Source organism: Hyperolius riggenbachi, chromosome 10, assembly GCF_040937935.1.
Source record: "Hyperolius riggenbachi isolate aHypRig1 chromosome 10, aHypRig1.pri, whole genome shotgun sequence".
Lineage (NCBI taxonomy): Eukaryota > Metazoa > Chordata > Amphibia > Anura > Hyperoliidae > Hyperolius > Hyperolius riggenbachi.
In genome coordinates, this window is record NC_090655.1 from 109243249 (window position 1) to 109257821 (window position 14573).

At 41.1% G+C, this 14573-nt stretch overlaps 1 protein-coding gene across 2 annotated transcripts; it reads left to right on the forward strand.

Annotated features, from left to right (window-relative positions):
- The first annotated feature begins 198 nt into the window (after nt 1-198).
- On the forward strand, nt 199-14338 carry SFR1 (SWI5 dependent homologous recombination repair protein 1). 2 transcript variants are annotated; one of them, XM_068259417.1, is made up of 4 exons: nt 199-314; nt 2709-2818; nt 11655-12023; nt 12938-14338. In XM_068259417.1, exons 2-4 carry the CDS (start codon nt 2726-2728, stop codon nt 13127-13129), a joined length of 654 nt encoding a protein of 217 aa, XP_068115518.1. In that variant the 5' UTR covers nt 199-314; nt 2709-2725; the 3' UTR covers nt 13130-14338. The 2 variants fall into 2 exon arrangements, with proteins under 2 accessions (XP_068115518.1, XP_068115519.1); XM_068259418.1 differs by lacking the exon at nt 199-314 and adding an exon at nt 350-668.
- The last annotated feature ends 235 nt before the right edge of the window (nt 14339-14573 follow it).

Here is a 14573-nt window from a genome sequence, read left to right on the forward strand (position 1 = left end):
CACTCCCTGCCCTCTGTCCATCTTCTCCCCTTCTCTGTGTGTCCACCCCCCTCTCCTTCTCCTGTCCACAGACCTGTCCTGCTGTTCATTTCACCCCCGAATGCTTCCGGTAGTAAAATGATCCGAGATTCGGATCAAAGATCCGGATCTCTTCAATGATCCGATTCGAATCATCCGGATCATTGAAAAGATCCGAACTTCCCATCACGAATCAACAGGTCACATGACGAGACGAGAGAAGCTGGCTGCAGCTATAGAGACCTGACGCTAAGCGGCGCTGAGGAGGAAGCTGAACGGCGCGGGAACTTGAAGAGGTGAGACCCTTTCCGCTCCGTTCGTAACTCTGCACCCCGGGAACGGAGCATGCATGGCACTGTGATCACACTACTGTATCCTGATACGCGTAACATCTGCTAGATGGCTAGCACTGCTTACGTGTGCCAATAACGTTGCGCCCTCATCCTGCTAGCTGTCACTTTAGTGCAAACCTCAAACAAAAGCTCTTATCTCACTGACAGAATGGGTACTGCCGATCACCCCCTCATGTGACCTGTCATGTAAACATGGCTTCCAACTGTCCCTCTTTTTGAGGGAAAGTCCCTCTTAGGAGCTCTGTCCCTCTTTCCTCCTCACTTGTCCCTCTTTCAGGAATTTATTCCTCTTTCTATGTAAATATATATATTTATTTACTAAATAATGTGTTAGATTGAATCTAAATTGTATTCCCATCCTTTAAATTGATATAATACTAACTTTAAATTGTTAATATGAAGGAAAATGAACCAGGATAGAAACGACCAGTGTGGTTTGAATTATAAAACAACATATTTTTCTTATGAAATATTTATGGTATGTGTGACTAGGAGTGTGATGGGGGCGTGATCAGGGGCATGGCTTAAGTGTCCCTCTTTCTCATCTCAAAAAGTTGGGAGTTATGTGTAAATATACATTTCATTTGCATCAGTTCGTGGAGCTGGGAGGCTGCTTGTTGCACTTGTTGATTAGGAGGATTGTTAAACCTCTCATTATTATATTTAGTATTTAAATAGCACCAACATCTTCCACAGCGCTGTATACAGTATAATATATTTTCTTGTCACTGACTGTGCCTCAGAGTGGGCTCATAATCTAATCCCTGCCTACCATATCAGAGCCTGACATGACAGATTAACAAACGTCTTATTAAAGTTCTTTCACACTGTGCGCTTGATTCACTAAAGTGTGATGACTGCTATCACAGCAGTTATCACGCGAGCTGCAGCGTGCAAAGGTTTGCATGTGGTCATGTGGTCATGTGGTCATGAGCCCTTATCACGTGAAACACACGTAATTGCGCGCAAACCTTCGCTTATAACGCAAAGTAACGCTGTTTGCACGCTGCAGCTTGCGTGATAACTGCTGTGATAGCAGTTGTCACATTTTAGTGAATCAAGCCCTGTGTCTATTGCATTGCGGCACAAGTATAATTGCAGTGAAATAATTCAGTGGCGCCTTCACACTGTCATGGTGGAGGTGGGGCGTGACAAATTTTATGCAGTCCATCAGGCAAGGTGGCCAGTTCTGGGTGTGGTCCAAGCCTAAAGGTGGCCATACACTTATAGATTTGTAGCAGATTTGCAGATGCCTGTCAAGTTTAATCTGACAGGAATCTATTTGATGTGTGCTACACACTAGGAACAGATTTCCAATAGATTTCAGAAGGAAATCTATTGAAAATCTATCTAAATGCAGTATTGGACCATTAGATCCAATGCAACTCTATGGGCCATCGATCTGCTGCCAGCAGCAGATCGACCTAGATTTTCCATCCTGTCAGATCAAATCAATTGAAATCGGCCACAAATCGATCGATTAGATTTGATAGAATCGATTTCTGATCGATCGGTTCTATAGAATCAATTGATCAATCGATGGCTGAAATCGGCCAGTGTATGGGCCCCTTTTGTCTACGGACTGTATGGTGCAGTGTGACTACATCACCCTTAGGTTGTGATCCTATATTTCAGGATGCGCAAAGCAACAAGGAAAAGTCACATTGCTCATTATGCATGCTGTGCAAATGCATACAGTGAAGCATACAGTACATACTAAGTATGCTGCACTGCTACTTTTAACACACATTGTATGGAGTAACACACCATATGCATTGTGCTATACCAATAGATTTGTCGCACTAACGTGCAACTGTGAGTGTACAATTTTTCTCATGCAAAGCACTGGAACATGTCGCTGTGAACTTAGCCTCATAGGACAACTGAAGTGAGAGTGATATGGAGGCTGCCATATTTATTCCCTTTTAAACAATGTAAATTGCCTTGTTGTCTTGCTGGTCCCCTGCCCCTTACTTTTAGTCAGAGACCCTGAACAAGCTTGCAGATCAGATGTTGGGTGCGTTTGACGCATGCTTTTTTCAGGTGTGGGATTCAGACACTATTGACACATGAAAGATCAGCAGGATGCCATGCAACTGGTATTGTTCAAAATGAAATAAATATTGCAGCTTCCATATTTCTCTCACGTCACTTGTCCTTTAATGCAGCAAAATTTCAGCGTTTGCAACACCACATTTGTTAGCATTTGGCATGTAGCAGGGTTACCCAGCAGCACAAAGTGCCATGCTGCTTCTGAGCATGGCCATGGGCACACTCAGAGGTTATTCAATACCTAGTTAATATTGTATTGAAGTTTGTGCATTTTTTTATTTGTAGTTGGAATATAATTGGCAATGGATGAACCTTCCACAACTTACATACCAGATGCATCTGATCATACATGTCTGGACTCCCCAGATCCTCAGAACAATATATCTGTTAAACAAGTAAGTAGCATAAGGCAAACCTGCAACCTGCATAAGGAAAAGTCAGATCAAATACTTCCTGTTTTGCTCCGGACCACTGCTGCTGTATAGGACCCTGTGAACATATGCAGCCGTGCTCCCTTCCATGAACAAGCATGGCCACACTGTGCGGATGCATTGATGACCTGCTCATCAGGTAGCCGCTCATGCAAGGGCGGAAAAAAACATGCCTGAGCAGCTGTGTGCTACCGCGTGAGCTGTCTTGCGTCTGCACAGTGCAGCTGAACTTGTACATGCACAGGATCGTGGCTATGCTGGGACCCAGTGTTGGATCGGTGAGCTCAAGGGGGATGCAGGAAAATAGAGATAATTGTATGTGCAGAAGCAGTGGTAAATAGAACTGTCCCGGTGCCTCAAGTTCTTAAGTTCTTATTTTAAACTCTGCTCAGCAGCCATTTCAGTGTGACATAAAATCTGGTTCATTCAACTTACAACAGTAAAAAAAAAATGCAATAGCATTTATGTTTTTCAGCACTCTTAGGATGAAGGATTGCGTTTTACAATCCTTACAATGGAATAAGTTAAAAAAAAAAAAAAAAAAAAGAAAACAGGTATTCTGCTCTGTTTTTCATTGTTTCCCAACCTCAAGGCCCACCAACAGTGCATGTTTTGTGAAAATCCACAGAGGTAGTTAATCAGCACCACTGAAACACTATGTACCACACCTGTGAATAGGTGTAGTTTCCTGCAAAACGTAACTGTTAGTGGACTTTGGAGGACAGGGTTAAGAAGGACTGGCTTACATCTCTTAACACATGTGTTGTCATTACTGAATTCTATTCAGAGCTAGACATAGGCATCAGGTTGTCATTATCACTGATAGTGAAAGCCTGGGATAATACACCTGTATGTCTTTAACTAGATCTATGCACCAGTCCAAACAGCTCTGTAGAGATGAGCTTAAAGTGAACCTAAAGGCAACAAAAAAATTAGATTAACTCACCTGGAGCTTCCCTCAAGGCCTTCTGGCCGCAATAGCAGCATAGGGGGCGATATACAGGCTGGGAATGCGAACAGTCACTCGCGTTCCCATGCCTGTCGGCCGGTGACGGCCAGACCAGAAGTGTTCGCCGGCGGGACCTGGGACATCGGAGCGGAGCTGCGAGGGCACCGATCGTCTGCAGGGGGCTGAGGGAAGCCCCAGGTGAGTTAATCTCATTTTTTTTTTTGTTGCCTTTAGGTTCACTTTAAAGTGGTCTAACACCCAGCATTTCAAGTTTGCTTTATAAGATTGCTTACAGCTTAGAAACTATTATGCCAGATTTTTTTTTTTAGCAGAAATTCACTGAATGGGTTAAACACGACATTTTAGTGTTGTACTTAGCTAGAAATCCGCCTTGGTGCTGAGATTTAGATACAAATGTATCTATTTACAATGTAAATAAACAAACACCTCTCTGAGAGAGCACAGAGGGCTTCCCAGACAGGCTTTTCAGAGGTCTATTTGCATTCCAAACAAAGATACATTTGTATCTAAACCTCAGCATGGATGCTGATTTCTAGCTAAATGCAAAACTAAAATGTCATGTTTAACCCATTCAGTGAATTTCTGCTTAAAATAAAATCTGGCATAATAGTTTCTAAGCTGTAAGCAATCTTTTAAAGCAAAGTTGAAATGCTGGGTGTTAGACCGCTTTAACTGAGACCTAAAGTGAAAAGGATATTGAGGCCGAGGCGGCAATAGCGAGACACAGAGGCATGTCGTTGTGGAAAGGACATGCCTCTGTGTACTCTTAAGATTTAAAATACCCACATTGGGTTCTTTTTAAGGAGAAGAAAGGATCTGGGGTCTTATAGCGCCTTCCCGGTCCTGCGTTTCCCCACAAGCTTCCCCATTAGTCTATGACCCTTCGGTCATAGACTTCTCTCTTGCAGGTTTGGCTGGCTTTGGAAGTCTTTGGAAGCACTCGGGCTTCCGAAGACGGGCCGGTCCATACTGTGCACTCGCGAGTGCCTTCTCTCCTGCTTCTGAAGACTGCCGAAGTCTGCCCCGGCTGGCGGGAGGTTCAAACGGAGGAGCCTGCGGGGAAGGAGGACACCATGAGGAGAACGGAAGGCTCTACAGGACCCAGAGCTTTCCTTAGGAGAGTATCTGCTTTTTTATATTTATTCTCACTTCAGACTTAATTTAAGAATATTTAGCACATTACATATATATTACACTGACCACCTGTTCAAATACACCATACCTGGATAGTTTCTCAGCTTGGTACAGTATTGTTCACATTTTTCCTTTACATCTCCCCATAAATCATCAGCAAAATATATGATGCTGAGAGTGCTGCAGGGAAGGACAGGGGCAGAAATGATCACCCCCTCCTCTTGATAAACAATATTGACTAAACACTGAGATATTCGTGTAACTTAAAAACACCTACATACATGTTCTATTTCATGATCCTGAGAATTTCCTTGGTGAGTCATTTATCTAGTTGATTTCACATATTAAAACAATCACCTTGTTTTCTTCATATTCTGGCCTTCGGGGCAGCAACTTGACAAGACCTCCAGGCAAATTTCAGATTTAAGATCCTGACTAACAAAGACACTATGCTAGTGATCTAAATAAAATGCATACTTTGCAGGGTACAAAAAAAAATATTAAATAAACGTTGGCACCATTAAAGGGTCAACATAATTTATAAACCATTGCAAAATACTTCTTGAAGATTTACAAAGGAGGATAAAATTCTCGTGTTGTAACTGGAGTTGAGATGTTTGACATGCATTTTAAGGGGTTTTCTACTTTTGCGAACCTGGAAAACACCTTAATCGGAAGAGTAATGACCATCAGTTATGCTTCAATAGAAAAAGGAGAAACAGAGAGCCCACAATAGTGTAGTATGTTTCACGTAATGAGTAGTCCTCTAAGGAGGGTAAATAATTCTCACAAACAAGGGTTACCACTCAGGCAACCACTGAAAAGGCAGCTGGGGAGATTAGACTTGATTGCACTCAGGTTAAGTCGTCGCTGTCTGTAGATAGGAAAATTTGGGGATAAAACCCCTCCACCAAGGGTGGATTAGAATATATACTGTAAATTTGCACAGAGGCACCAATAAGAATAAAATAGGCTAAACGCTGTTTGATAAGGAAGGTAGTGTTGGACTTACCTCCCCAAAAGTAGACCAGATTCTGTTGATTTGGTCAACAATTTGCTTTACTTGAATGCTCTACAATGCAATGCGTTTCACAGGTACACTCCTGTCTCACCAGGCAGATATCTGAACAACTGAGAGGCACAAACACATTTCTGGCTAAGCACATACAGCTGTAAAATTAAATATTTTAACATTATTCTGGTAGAAAAACATAATATGCTCATATTGATACTATTATCTTTATACTGTTCAAACCTACAGCTATGGTTCAAGGCCTGACTGGTAAATTGGTGCCCATTGGGAATGGCTGAAGTTTGGACTGTTATATGTACATGGAAAGAATGCATCATTGATGTTGAAAGGACATTATAACACTTGTTTATAGACATCTTTTTTAAAGGACAACTGAAGTGAATGTGATATGGAGGCTGCCATATTTGTTTAATTTCAAATACAAGTTACTTGGCAGTCCTGCTGACCCTGTGGCTTTAAAGGGAACCTAAACTGAGGGGAATATAGATATTTCCTCTTAAACAATACCAGTTGCAGTAATGCTGATCTCTTTAGCTGCAGCAGTGGCTGAATCACACAGCTGAAACAAGCATGCAGCTAATTTAGTCTGACTTCAGTCAGAGCATCTGATCTGCATGCTTGTTGAGGGGCTGTGGCTAAAAGTATTAGACACACAGGATTAGCAGGAGAGTCAGACAACTAGTATTATTTTAAAAGGAAAAATCCATATCTTTCTCAGTTTATGTTCCCTTTAATCCTTTTAGCCACATACCCTGAACAAGCATGCAAATCAGATGTTTCTGACAAGATTAGCCTCATGCTTGTTTCATGTATGTGATTCAGACACTTCTGATGCATGAAAGATCAGCAGGATTCCAGGAAACTTGTATTGTTTAAAATGAAATAAATATGGCAGCCTTCATATCTCTCTCAGTCCAGTTGTCCTTTAAACTGCATTAGGTACAAGGGAAGGCTGGGCGCTGGTGACAAATTTTGCTTATGTGGTTGGCAATCATTTCCTAATCAGTTATTTAACACTGTTTTAGGTGACTGGGCATATTTACCCCATTGTTCTCCAAACCGTAACCATTCCCCCATACAACACTCATAAGCTTGAAGCTCAACAAAACCTAAAACAAGCAAACTCTCAAATGTATTTTGCAATCTAACTATTCAAAATAATTTAATTGTGTAGCTTTGCTTGCTTAAAACTTACAATTGCACTATGCGTGCAGACGTACCAGTATTAGCATATTGTTGTCGTAAAGTTGTAGACCACAAGAGGTAGGTGTTGAACAGGTCCCACCTTCTTAGGAAAATAATTTCTACTGTGCAGCAGCAGCAGCATTTGATTCGTCCATTTAAAGCCACATAAGTTTACATCAAGCTGATTAATCATCTCATTGACCATTATTGTAGACTAGGCCTAAGGCCCGTTTAAAAATGGGCGCTAGGCTGTGTCTGCGACCCTGCACTGCCTCTCTCCCTCTACCTCATTAGCGCTCACACACACGCCCACCCCCCTCCTGGGCCCGTCCTTCCCTGCTCTGGAGCAAGAGCCGCGCATCATTCTCCGAGCTCTCAGCAGTGTCTCTGCGTCTTTGCACGTGCGCACAACTAAAAAACCAGGGCTGTGGAGTCGGAGTCGTGGAGTCGGGCAATTTTGGGTGCCTGGAGTCGGAGTCGGGATAAAATGCACCGACTCCGACTCCTAATGAATTTGTAACTGTAAATAAAATAGAAAATATGATAAAATGTTCTATTTCTCAGATAATAGTCATTAAAAATAATGTATATATACAGTATATATACAGTAATAGCTGTGCTTAGTCCACAAAAATGAAATAAACCAATCAAAATTAGTTACTTGTGCTGCTTCAATAAAGCAGTCCCCGTATTTTTAAGGTCAGATATACATATCTGATTGTGACTGTATATATGATGTGTACACAGGAATCTCTTATATATACTAAATAACATCTATGCTGTAAGAATAAAGCCTGATGTGTAGCTGTGTCACTAATAGAGATGGTCAACGAGATGGAAATAAATCTGCATTGATGCTGATTTATGCAAATGTATGCACTCCCTTTGCTGATGAAATCAAATAATGTGATATGTTATTAAAATTTGGTTTGGTGACTACAAATTAAAGGGTAACTGAGACGGATGAAAAGTAAAGTTTTATACATACCTGGGGCTTCCTCCAGCCCCCTTCAGGCTAATCAGTCCCTCGCTGTCCTCCACCACCCGGATCTTCTGATATGAGTCCTGGTAATTCAGCCAGTCAGCGCTGTCCGGCCGCATGCCGCTCCCACAGCCAGGAACATTCTGCACCTGCGCAATAGTGCTGCACGGGTGTAGTATGCTCCTGGCGGCGGAGTGTGTGAATGCGCACTACGCCCAACTGGCTCAAGTACCTGGACTCATAGCAGAAGATCCAGGTGGTGGAGGAGGACAACGAGGGACTGATTATCCTGAAGGCGGCTGGAGGAAGCCCCAGGTATGTATAAAACTTTAATTTCATCTGTCTCAGGTTTACTTTGTTACACAGTAGTACTATACTCTACATATGAACTCCCCACAGAGCTGCAGGGAATCCACTGAGAATGCTGTGCACATTGAATACAAAGGTGTTGTCTGTTTACAATCTCCTCATTCCCCTGCAGAGTACCTGCACATCATTCTTACATGTACCCACACTTACATTGCCTAGGGCCTGATAGATGTTCTTTGTTCCGGTCTGTACCTTTTAAAAGTACTCTTACCAAGGACTAGTTTTAGTCTAAAGGGAATAAATATAGTAGTCTACATATCCTTCTCACTTCAGTTGTCTTGTAAAATTCCTAAGCGTTGGCAGTAAAGAGACGAATTTCATGTTACATACTTTTAATCAACAAAACTGTAATATGCAAATTAGAGGAGTCGGAGTCGGAGTCGGTGGAATCCTAAACTGAGGAGTCGGAGTCGGTGTATTTTTGGACCGACTCCACAGCCCTGTAAAAAACGCACACACAGGGACATGGGACACAAAGACACTATTATTATATATGCTAATTATTATATAGGATGCTGCCACAGGTAGCACTGACAAGCTTGGGGGGAGAGATGAGCAAGCCTGCCCGTATAACAGTTGTGGATAATCACATATAATTGGATAATCATATTTTATTGGAGCTGTTGTAGCGATGTGGATTTGTTTTTAATACTTATAACTGACATATCATCGGGTGACAATTATCCACCATGCGTTTGTAGCTTTACCACTCAAATTTGATCACACTTTGATGATGGTAACAATACATAGATTGCATCACCAGTAAAAAAAATCTGTGTATCATATGCAGTTTTATTAATCCACATCGTACTGAAATGGGAGTTAACAAATGAGATGTTTTTATATTAACATTACTGAACTGAACCTGTGTTCATGTCTTCTTAAAGTGATTCTGTATCACAAGGAATATGGAACCTGCCATATTTATTCCCTTTTAAACAACAACCAGTTGCCTGACTGCCCCACTGATTGCTTTCTGGCTTCAGCGGTGTCTGAATCACAAACCTGAAGCAAGGACAAAACTAATGCAATCATACCATGATCACCTAATCTGTGTACTCATGCTGAGTGTGTAGCTTAAGGGGCCCATACACTGGTCAATTTCAGCCATTGATCAATTGATCGATTCTATAGAATCGATCAGAAATCGATTCAAATTCCCCATTCAATCGATTTGCACCCGATTTCAATGGATTTGATCTGACCGGATGGAAAATATAGGTCAATCTGCTGCTGGCAGCAGATCAATGGCCTATAGAGTTGCATTGGATCTAATGGTCCAATAATGCATTTAGATCGATTTCCAATAAATTTCATTCTGAAATCTATTGGAAATCTGTCCCTATTGTGTGGCACACATCAGATAGATTCCTGTCAGATTGGACTCGACAGGCATCTGCCAGAAATCTGATGGTCGAATCTGCTGCAAATCTATAAGTGTATAGGCCACCTTTAACCTATCCGTTCCAGAAGATCAGCAGGACGCCCAGGCAACTGCCACAGTTTATATGGGAAAAAATTAAAAGGCTTTCATATTACTCTCGCTTTAGGGTTTCTTTAAAGGGAACCTAAAATGAGATGTATAGAGTCTGCTTTACTTTATTTTTTTTCCTTTAACCACTTAAAGACAACTGGATCTATATATATATATATATATATATATATATATATATATATATATATATATATATATATATATATATATATATATATTATACACGTCCAGTGAAGTTGTGGAAAGTGCACCACCAGTTTGATACTAAATGAGGCACATGTAGTATCATTTTAACCTTGACGAGTTGTAGAATACATTTTGGTGTGTCTTAAAGCTTGGACCTACATTGCATTAAAATAGGTAGAGTCAAGCTCAATCAAAGCATAACAAGTCATTTTCAAACTTATGATCACTTGCGAAAGTTTTAGCAAAACCACAAGAGATATGTATGGTAACATTTTACCTGTTATAAGTTGTAGAACAGAGTTTAAAGAATTTTAGGGTTGGGGCCCATGTCTTGAATTTTCACTAACTGAATCAAAAGCAATTCAATTTTAACATATTCTGTACCAAAATAAAAGACTTGTAAAATGAAAACAAAGTGACAGAATATAAAAGAAAAAAAACATAGTATTACCTTAGTACCTTGGCTTTTTATATATGAAAAAAGACACCTTTATTTCCAAATACAATATTGTCACCATGACCATACACTGTACTAGGAACATAATTTAAATGTTGTAATAACCAGGATGGATAAGCAAACACAATTTGTGGGTTTAACTTATAGTTAGCACTGTTTATTGTAAAGCTATAATGGATGTAAATGGAGAAATAGTGTGTTTTTAAAATTTTTCCCCTTATTTTTCTAAACAAAATTATCACGCACACTAAAACCCTAATTTGTCATGAAAAAAAACTATATGGATCATTTAGGTGTGATAAGTAGTAATAAAGTTATGAATGGGAACAGCACTGATATGTGAAAATTGCTCTTATCCTGAAGTGGTTAAACTATACTGAATGCCTGGCTGTCCTGCTGATCCTTGGCTTCAGTAGTGTCTGAATCACACACCTGAAACAAGAATGCCAATTCGAAAAGAAACGCACTCACATCAGTGGATATGCTGGTGCTGGGCTCCTAGGCTGCTCAACAGTATACTTCCGATGAAGGAGTCCGTACACAGACTTTCAGGAGCAACCAACGTGAAGTTTATTGTCCCATCACATACATGCACAACAAATGTCTGACCTGCATAGGCCACAATCGTTTTGTGGCCACAAAGGGTCCCCTTTGTCAAGGCAGATAGCAGAAAGACAAGTATTTGATGGGACAATAAACTTCACGTTGGTTGCTCCTGAAAGTCTGTGTGCGGATTCTTTCATCGGAAGTATAAATCTTGACATTTTTGTCAGAAACATCTGATCTGCATGCTTGTTCTGGGTCTATGGCTTAAAGTATTAGAGGCATATGATCAGCAGAACAACCAGGCAACTGGTATTGTTTAAAAGGAAATGAAAATGCCCACCTCCATATCCTTCTCACTTCAGGTTCTCTTTCAACAAACACTGACAAATATCTGTGATGATTAGATATATCGGTATGATATTTTTTTGCTTTGTGTTTTCTAGTCCATGAGTGCCAGTCTTAGAGATCGTCTAAGGAAAATGCGAAGATCTTTTAGTTCACCATGTTCGGTAGCCAAACGTCTGAAAGTGGACTGTGAAGAGAGTGAAGAGAGTGAGAGTCTATCCCAGTGTGCTGGAGATCCGTCACCTGCAGAGAAAGCTCAGGGGAGCACTGTAAGCCTAGCACAGGCCTGCACCTCTACATCAAATGCCAACAGTTCAGAGCCTCCAGTTGAAGTCTCCAGTCCAACCACCCCTAGTTATGCCAGCCAGCAAGACCTGCTTCAGGAGAAAAGGAGATTGCTAAAGCAAGTTGAAGATAAAGAAGAGGTTCTAAGGAGGCTGAAAATGGTTAAATTGTATAGATCGAAGGTAATATGTACAAGCTGATGCATACAATAATGTGATAAACAATTTAATTGCAGCCACCCAATAAATAGTGTAACGGCTATCTATAATACATTTTTGGCTGCACTTCTATTAACTGCTACTCAAGCGGATTCACAGGGTTTATGCATAAAAGTGCTTACTACAACTTTCACTATTAACCCTGTGCACTGGTTCAATCCCTCAGTTTCTTTTTAACCACGCAGGATAAGCATGTGAACACTGCTTATCCAAACACACTTACATAAGAAGGTGAGAAGGCATGTTAGTCCATCCAAAAAGCAGAGACAGCGCATCAGCGAGAGTTCCGGCCTTCCAGATCATCTCAGCCAATCTCTGCATAACGCTATAGTTACCCCTCCTTATCCCTCCCACTCTGTCGTGTGTTGCTCAATAGACCCCACCCTCCATGTTAATGTGTTGCTAGCCTGCAGGCTGAACAGCATCAGAACTCAAACTGTTGCCCGAGGTATTGATTGCCGATCCCTGCCAGGCAACACTAATTGCATTTGTGTACCTAGCTTTAGTTATCAGGCCTTCGAATCATGCACACAGAAGTCTCACTGGTCAGCCATGCTGAATCAATCTAATTCCACCTCAGATTTCTATGAATGAAGAATGGGAATGAAAGTGAACCACAGAAGGTAGTGCACTTAGTTACTCCGAGCATCCCCATTTCTGTTAAAAAAAATACTGCACTGCTGAAAGGGCCATTGGGCATCTAATAAGCTTGGCCTTTTTCCTTGTTTCAGAGAAACACCCAGTGTTCTAAAATGTTTGCCTTATCTGTAGTAAATTGTTCGATTGACATACAGTATGTAGAGTAGGCCATAAAAGCCTATGATGATTTGATCACCTGGTATGTCTGGGTTTTATATGCAAGTATGTTGTTTTAACAGAACAATCTGATGGAGCTGCAGTCTTTAATAGAGAAGTGGAGGAAAAGCAGCCAGCTGATGATCTTTGAACTACAAAACGCTTTAAACACGGAGAATACAAAAGTAAGCTTAACACATCTGATAGACAGCTATGGACTGGATGGGAAGTTACTGCACTACAACCGAACAGAAGAAGACTTTGATGAGCCATGACCTATCCATTCAGGAGAGGAGGCAGGAAACTGAGCACAGATGCTGAAGGACTGGTCCTGGTTGATTTCAGAATCAGAAATAGGTTTATTCGCCAAGCACGATTGGGTCATGCCCTTAATTGGGTTTGGTCCTATGATTTTCTTGTGCTGTTCGATTACTCGGCAGATGCTGTCCATCTCTGTTTTCTCTACAGTTCGTTAATTGGTCATTCCAACCAATGCTGTGGAATGTCGAATAGCTATCTATCGGAATGCTTCATACAAGGGGCAATCTAGAGTTTTGTGTAATCTTAATTCTACAGAGCACTTTTTTGTTTTTGCTCGCTTTACCAACATGGTTTCTCAGTTAATAAATTGATGGGCCTCAGCAGCAAGAGGGTTGCCCTATTGCCTGGACTGTTCTAGATCACACATTAAAAGAGCTGTTTTCAGCTTTTAACATGCTTCAGATTGGGATATAATGGGTCCCATACATGCATTAGAGAGCAGAGTATAAATGGCAATGGACGCCACCACCTCTGAGTCACCAAGGATTCAAATTACATCACTGGTGTAAACATCATTAAGCGATATAGGCTGAAAAGGAGTTTCAATGACAATCGTCAGAGGTGGGATTTTGTCATTTTTAACCATTCCTATTGATTGCCTGAAACTTGCATGCTCACAGGTAAGTAACAAAAACTTTCAAAATTAGTAAAGGTAGGTTTAGGAGGGATTACTCTCAAGGTTTTGGGGTGTATTTGAATAAGATAGGTTAGAGTTAGGGGAACATATTGATTAGAATATGGTTGATAATAGATTGGGTGATGTGTTTTGTCACAGCAATTTTACTATTAGTAGCGCAGGGGGAGCACCAGCCATTAATCCATTGCCATGGTGCTAATGGGTTAATGGCCGGTAAAATTGCCATTCGCATGGCAACTTTACAGTACTTTAGAGCCCTATATCTCATGCTACAGCAATGGTAATGTATTGTTGGATTTTTGTAATAGCTGGCATTTTTAGCAATTGGAGACCGATCCATGTGGCCTCTGATCATGTGATACCCATGATCACTGCAATTGTCTACTCTCCGAGGTTCTAATGCTGGGTACACACTATGAGATTTTCTGGTCGATTTACTGTCAGATCGATTATTTCCAACATGTTCGATTTGCTTTCCGATCGGTTTCAGAGCATTTTCCGATCGATTTCCTATTAAAGTGCACGGAAATCGATCGGAAAATGCTCGGAAATCGATCGAAAAGCAAATCGGACATGTTGGAAATAATCGATCTGACAGTTAATCGACCAGAAAATCTCATAGTGTGTACCTAGCATAAGGGAAAGTTAGTAGTTCAGTAGGGTAGGGATGAGGTTTGGCTAGGCAGGGGTGTCGGGGAATGTCTGCAGGAACCTCTGAACTTAGATATCCAAAGACAGCACACCTATCCCAATTCTCCCAG

Coding starts and splice junctions, on each gene's coding strand:
- SFR1 (XM_068259417.1), top strand. CDS start 2,726: ATGGATGAACCTTCCACAACTTACATACCAGATGCATCTGATCATACA. Junction 2,819..11,654: donor ACAATATATCTGTTAAACAA/GTAAGTAGCATA, acceptor TGTGTTTTCTAG/TCCATGAGTGCCAGTCTTAG. Junction 12,024..12,937: donor TTAAATTGTATAGATCGAAG/GTAATATGTACA, acceptor TTGTTTTAACAG/AACAATCTGATGGAGCTGCA.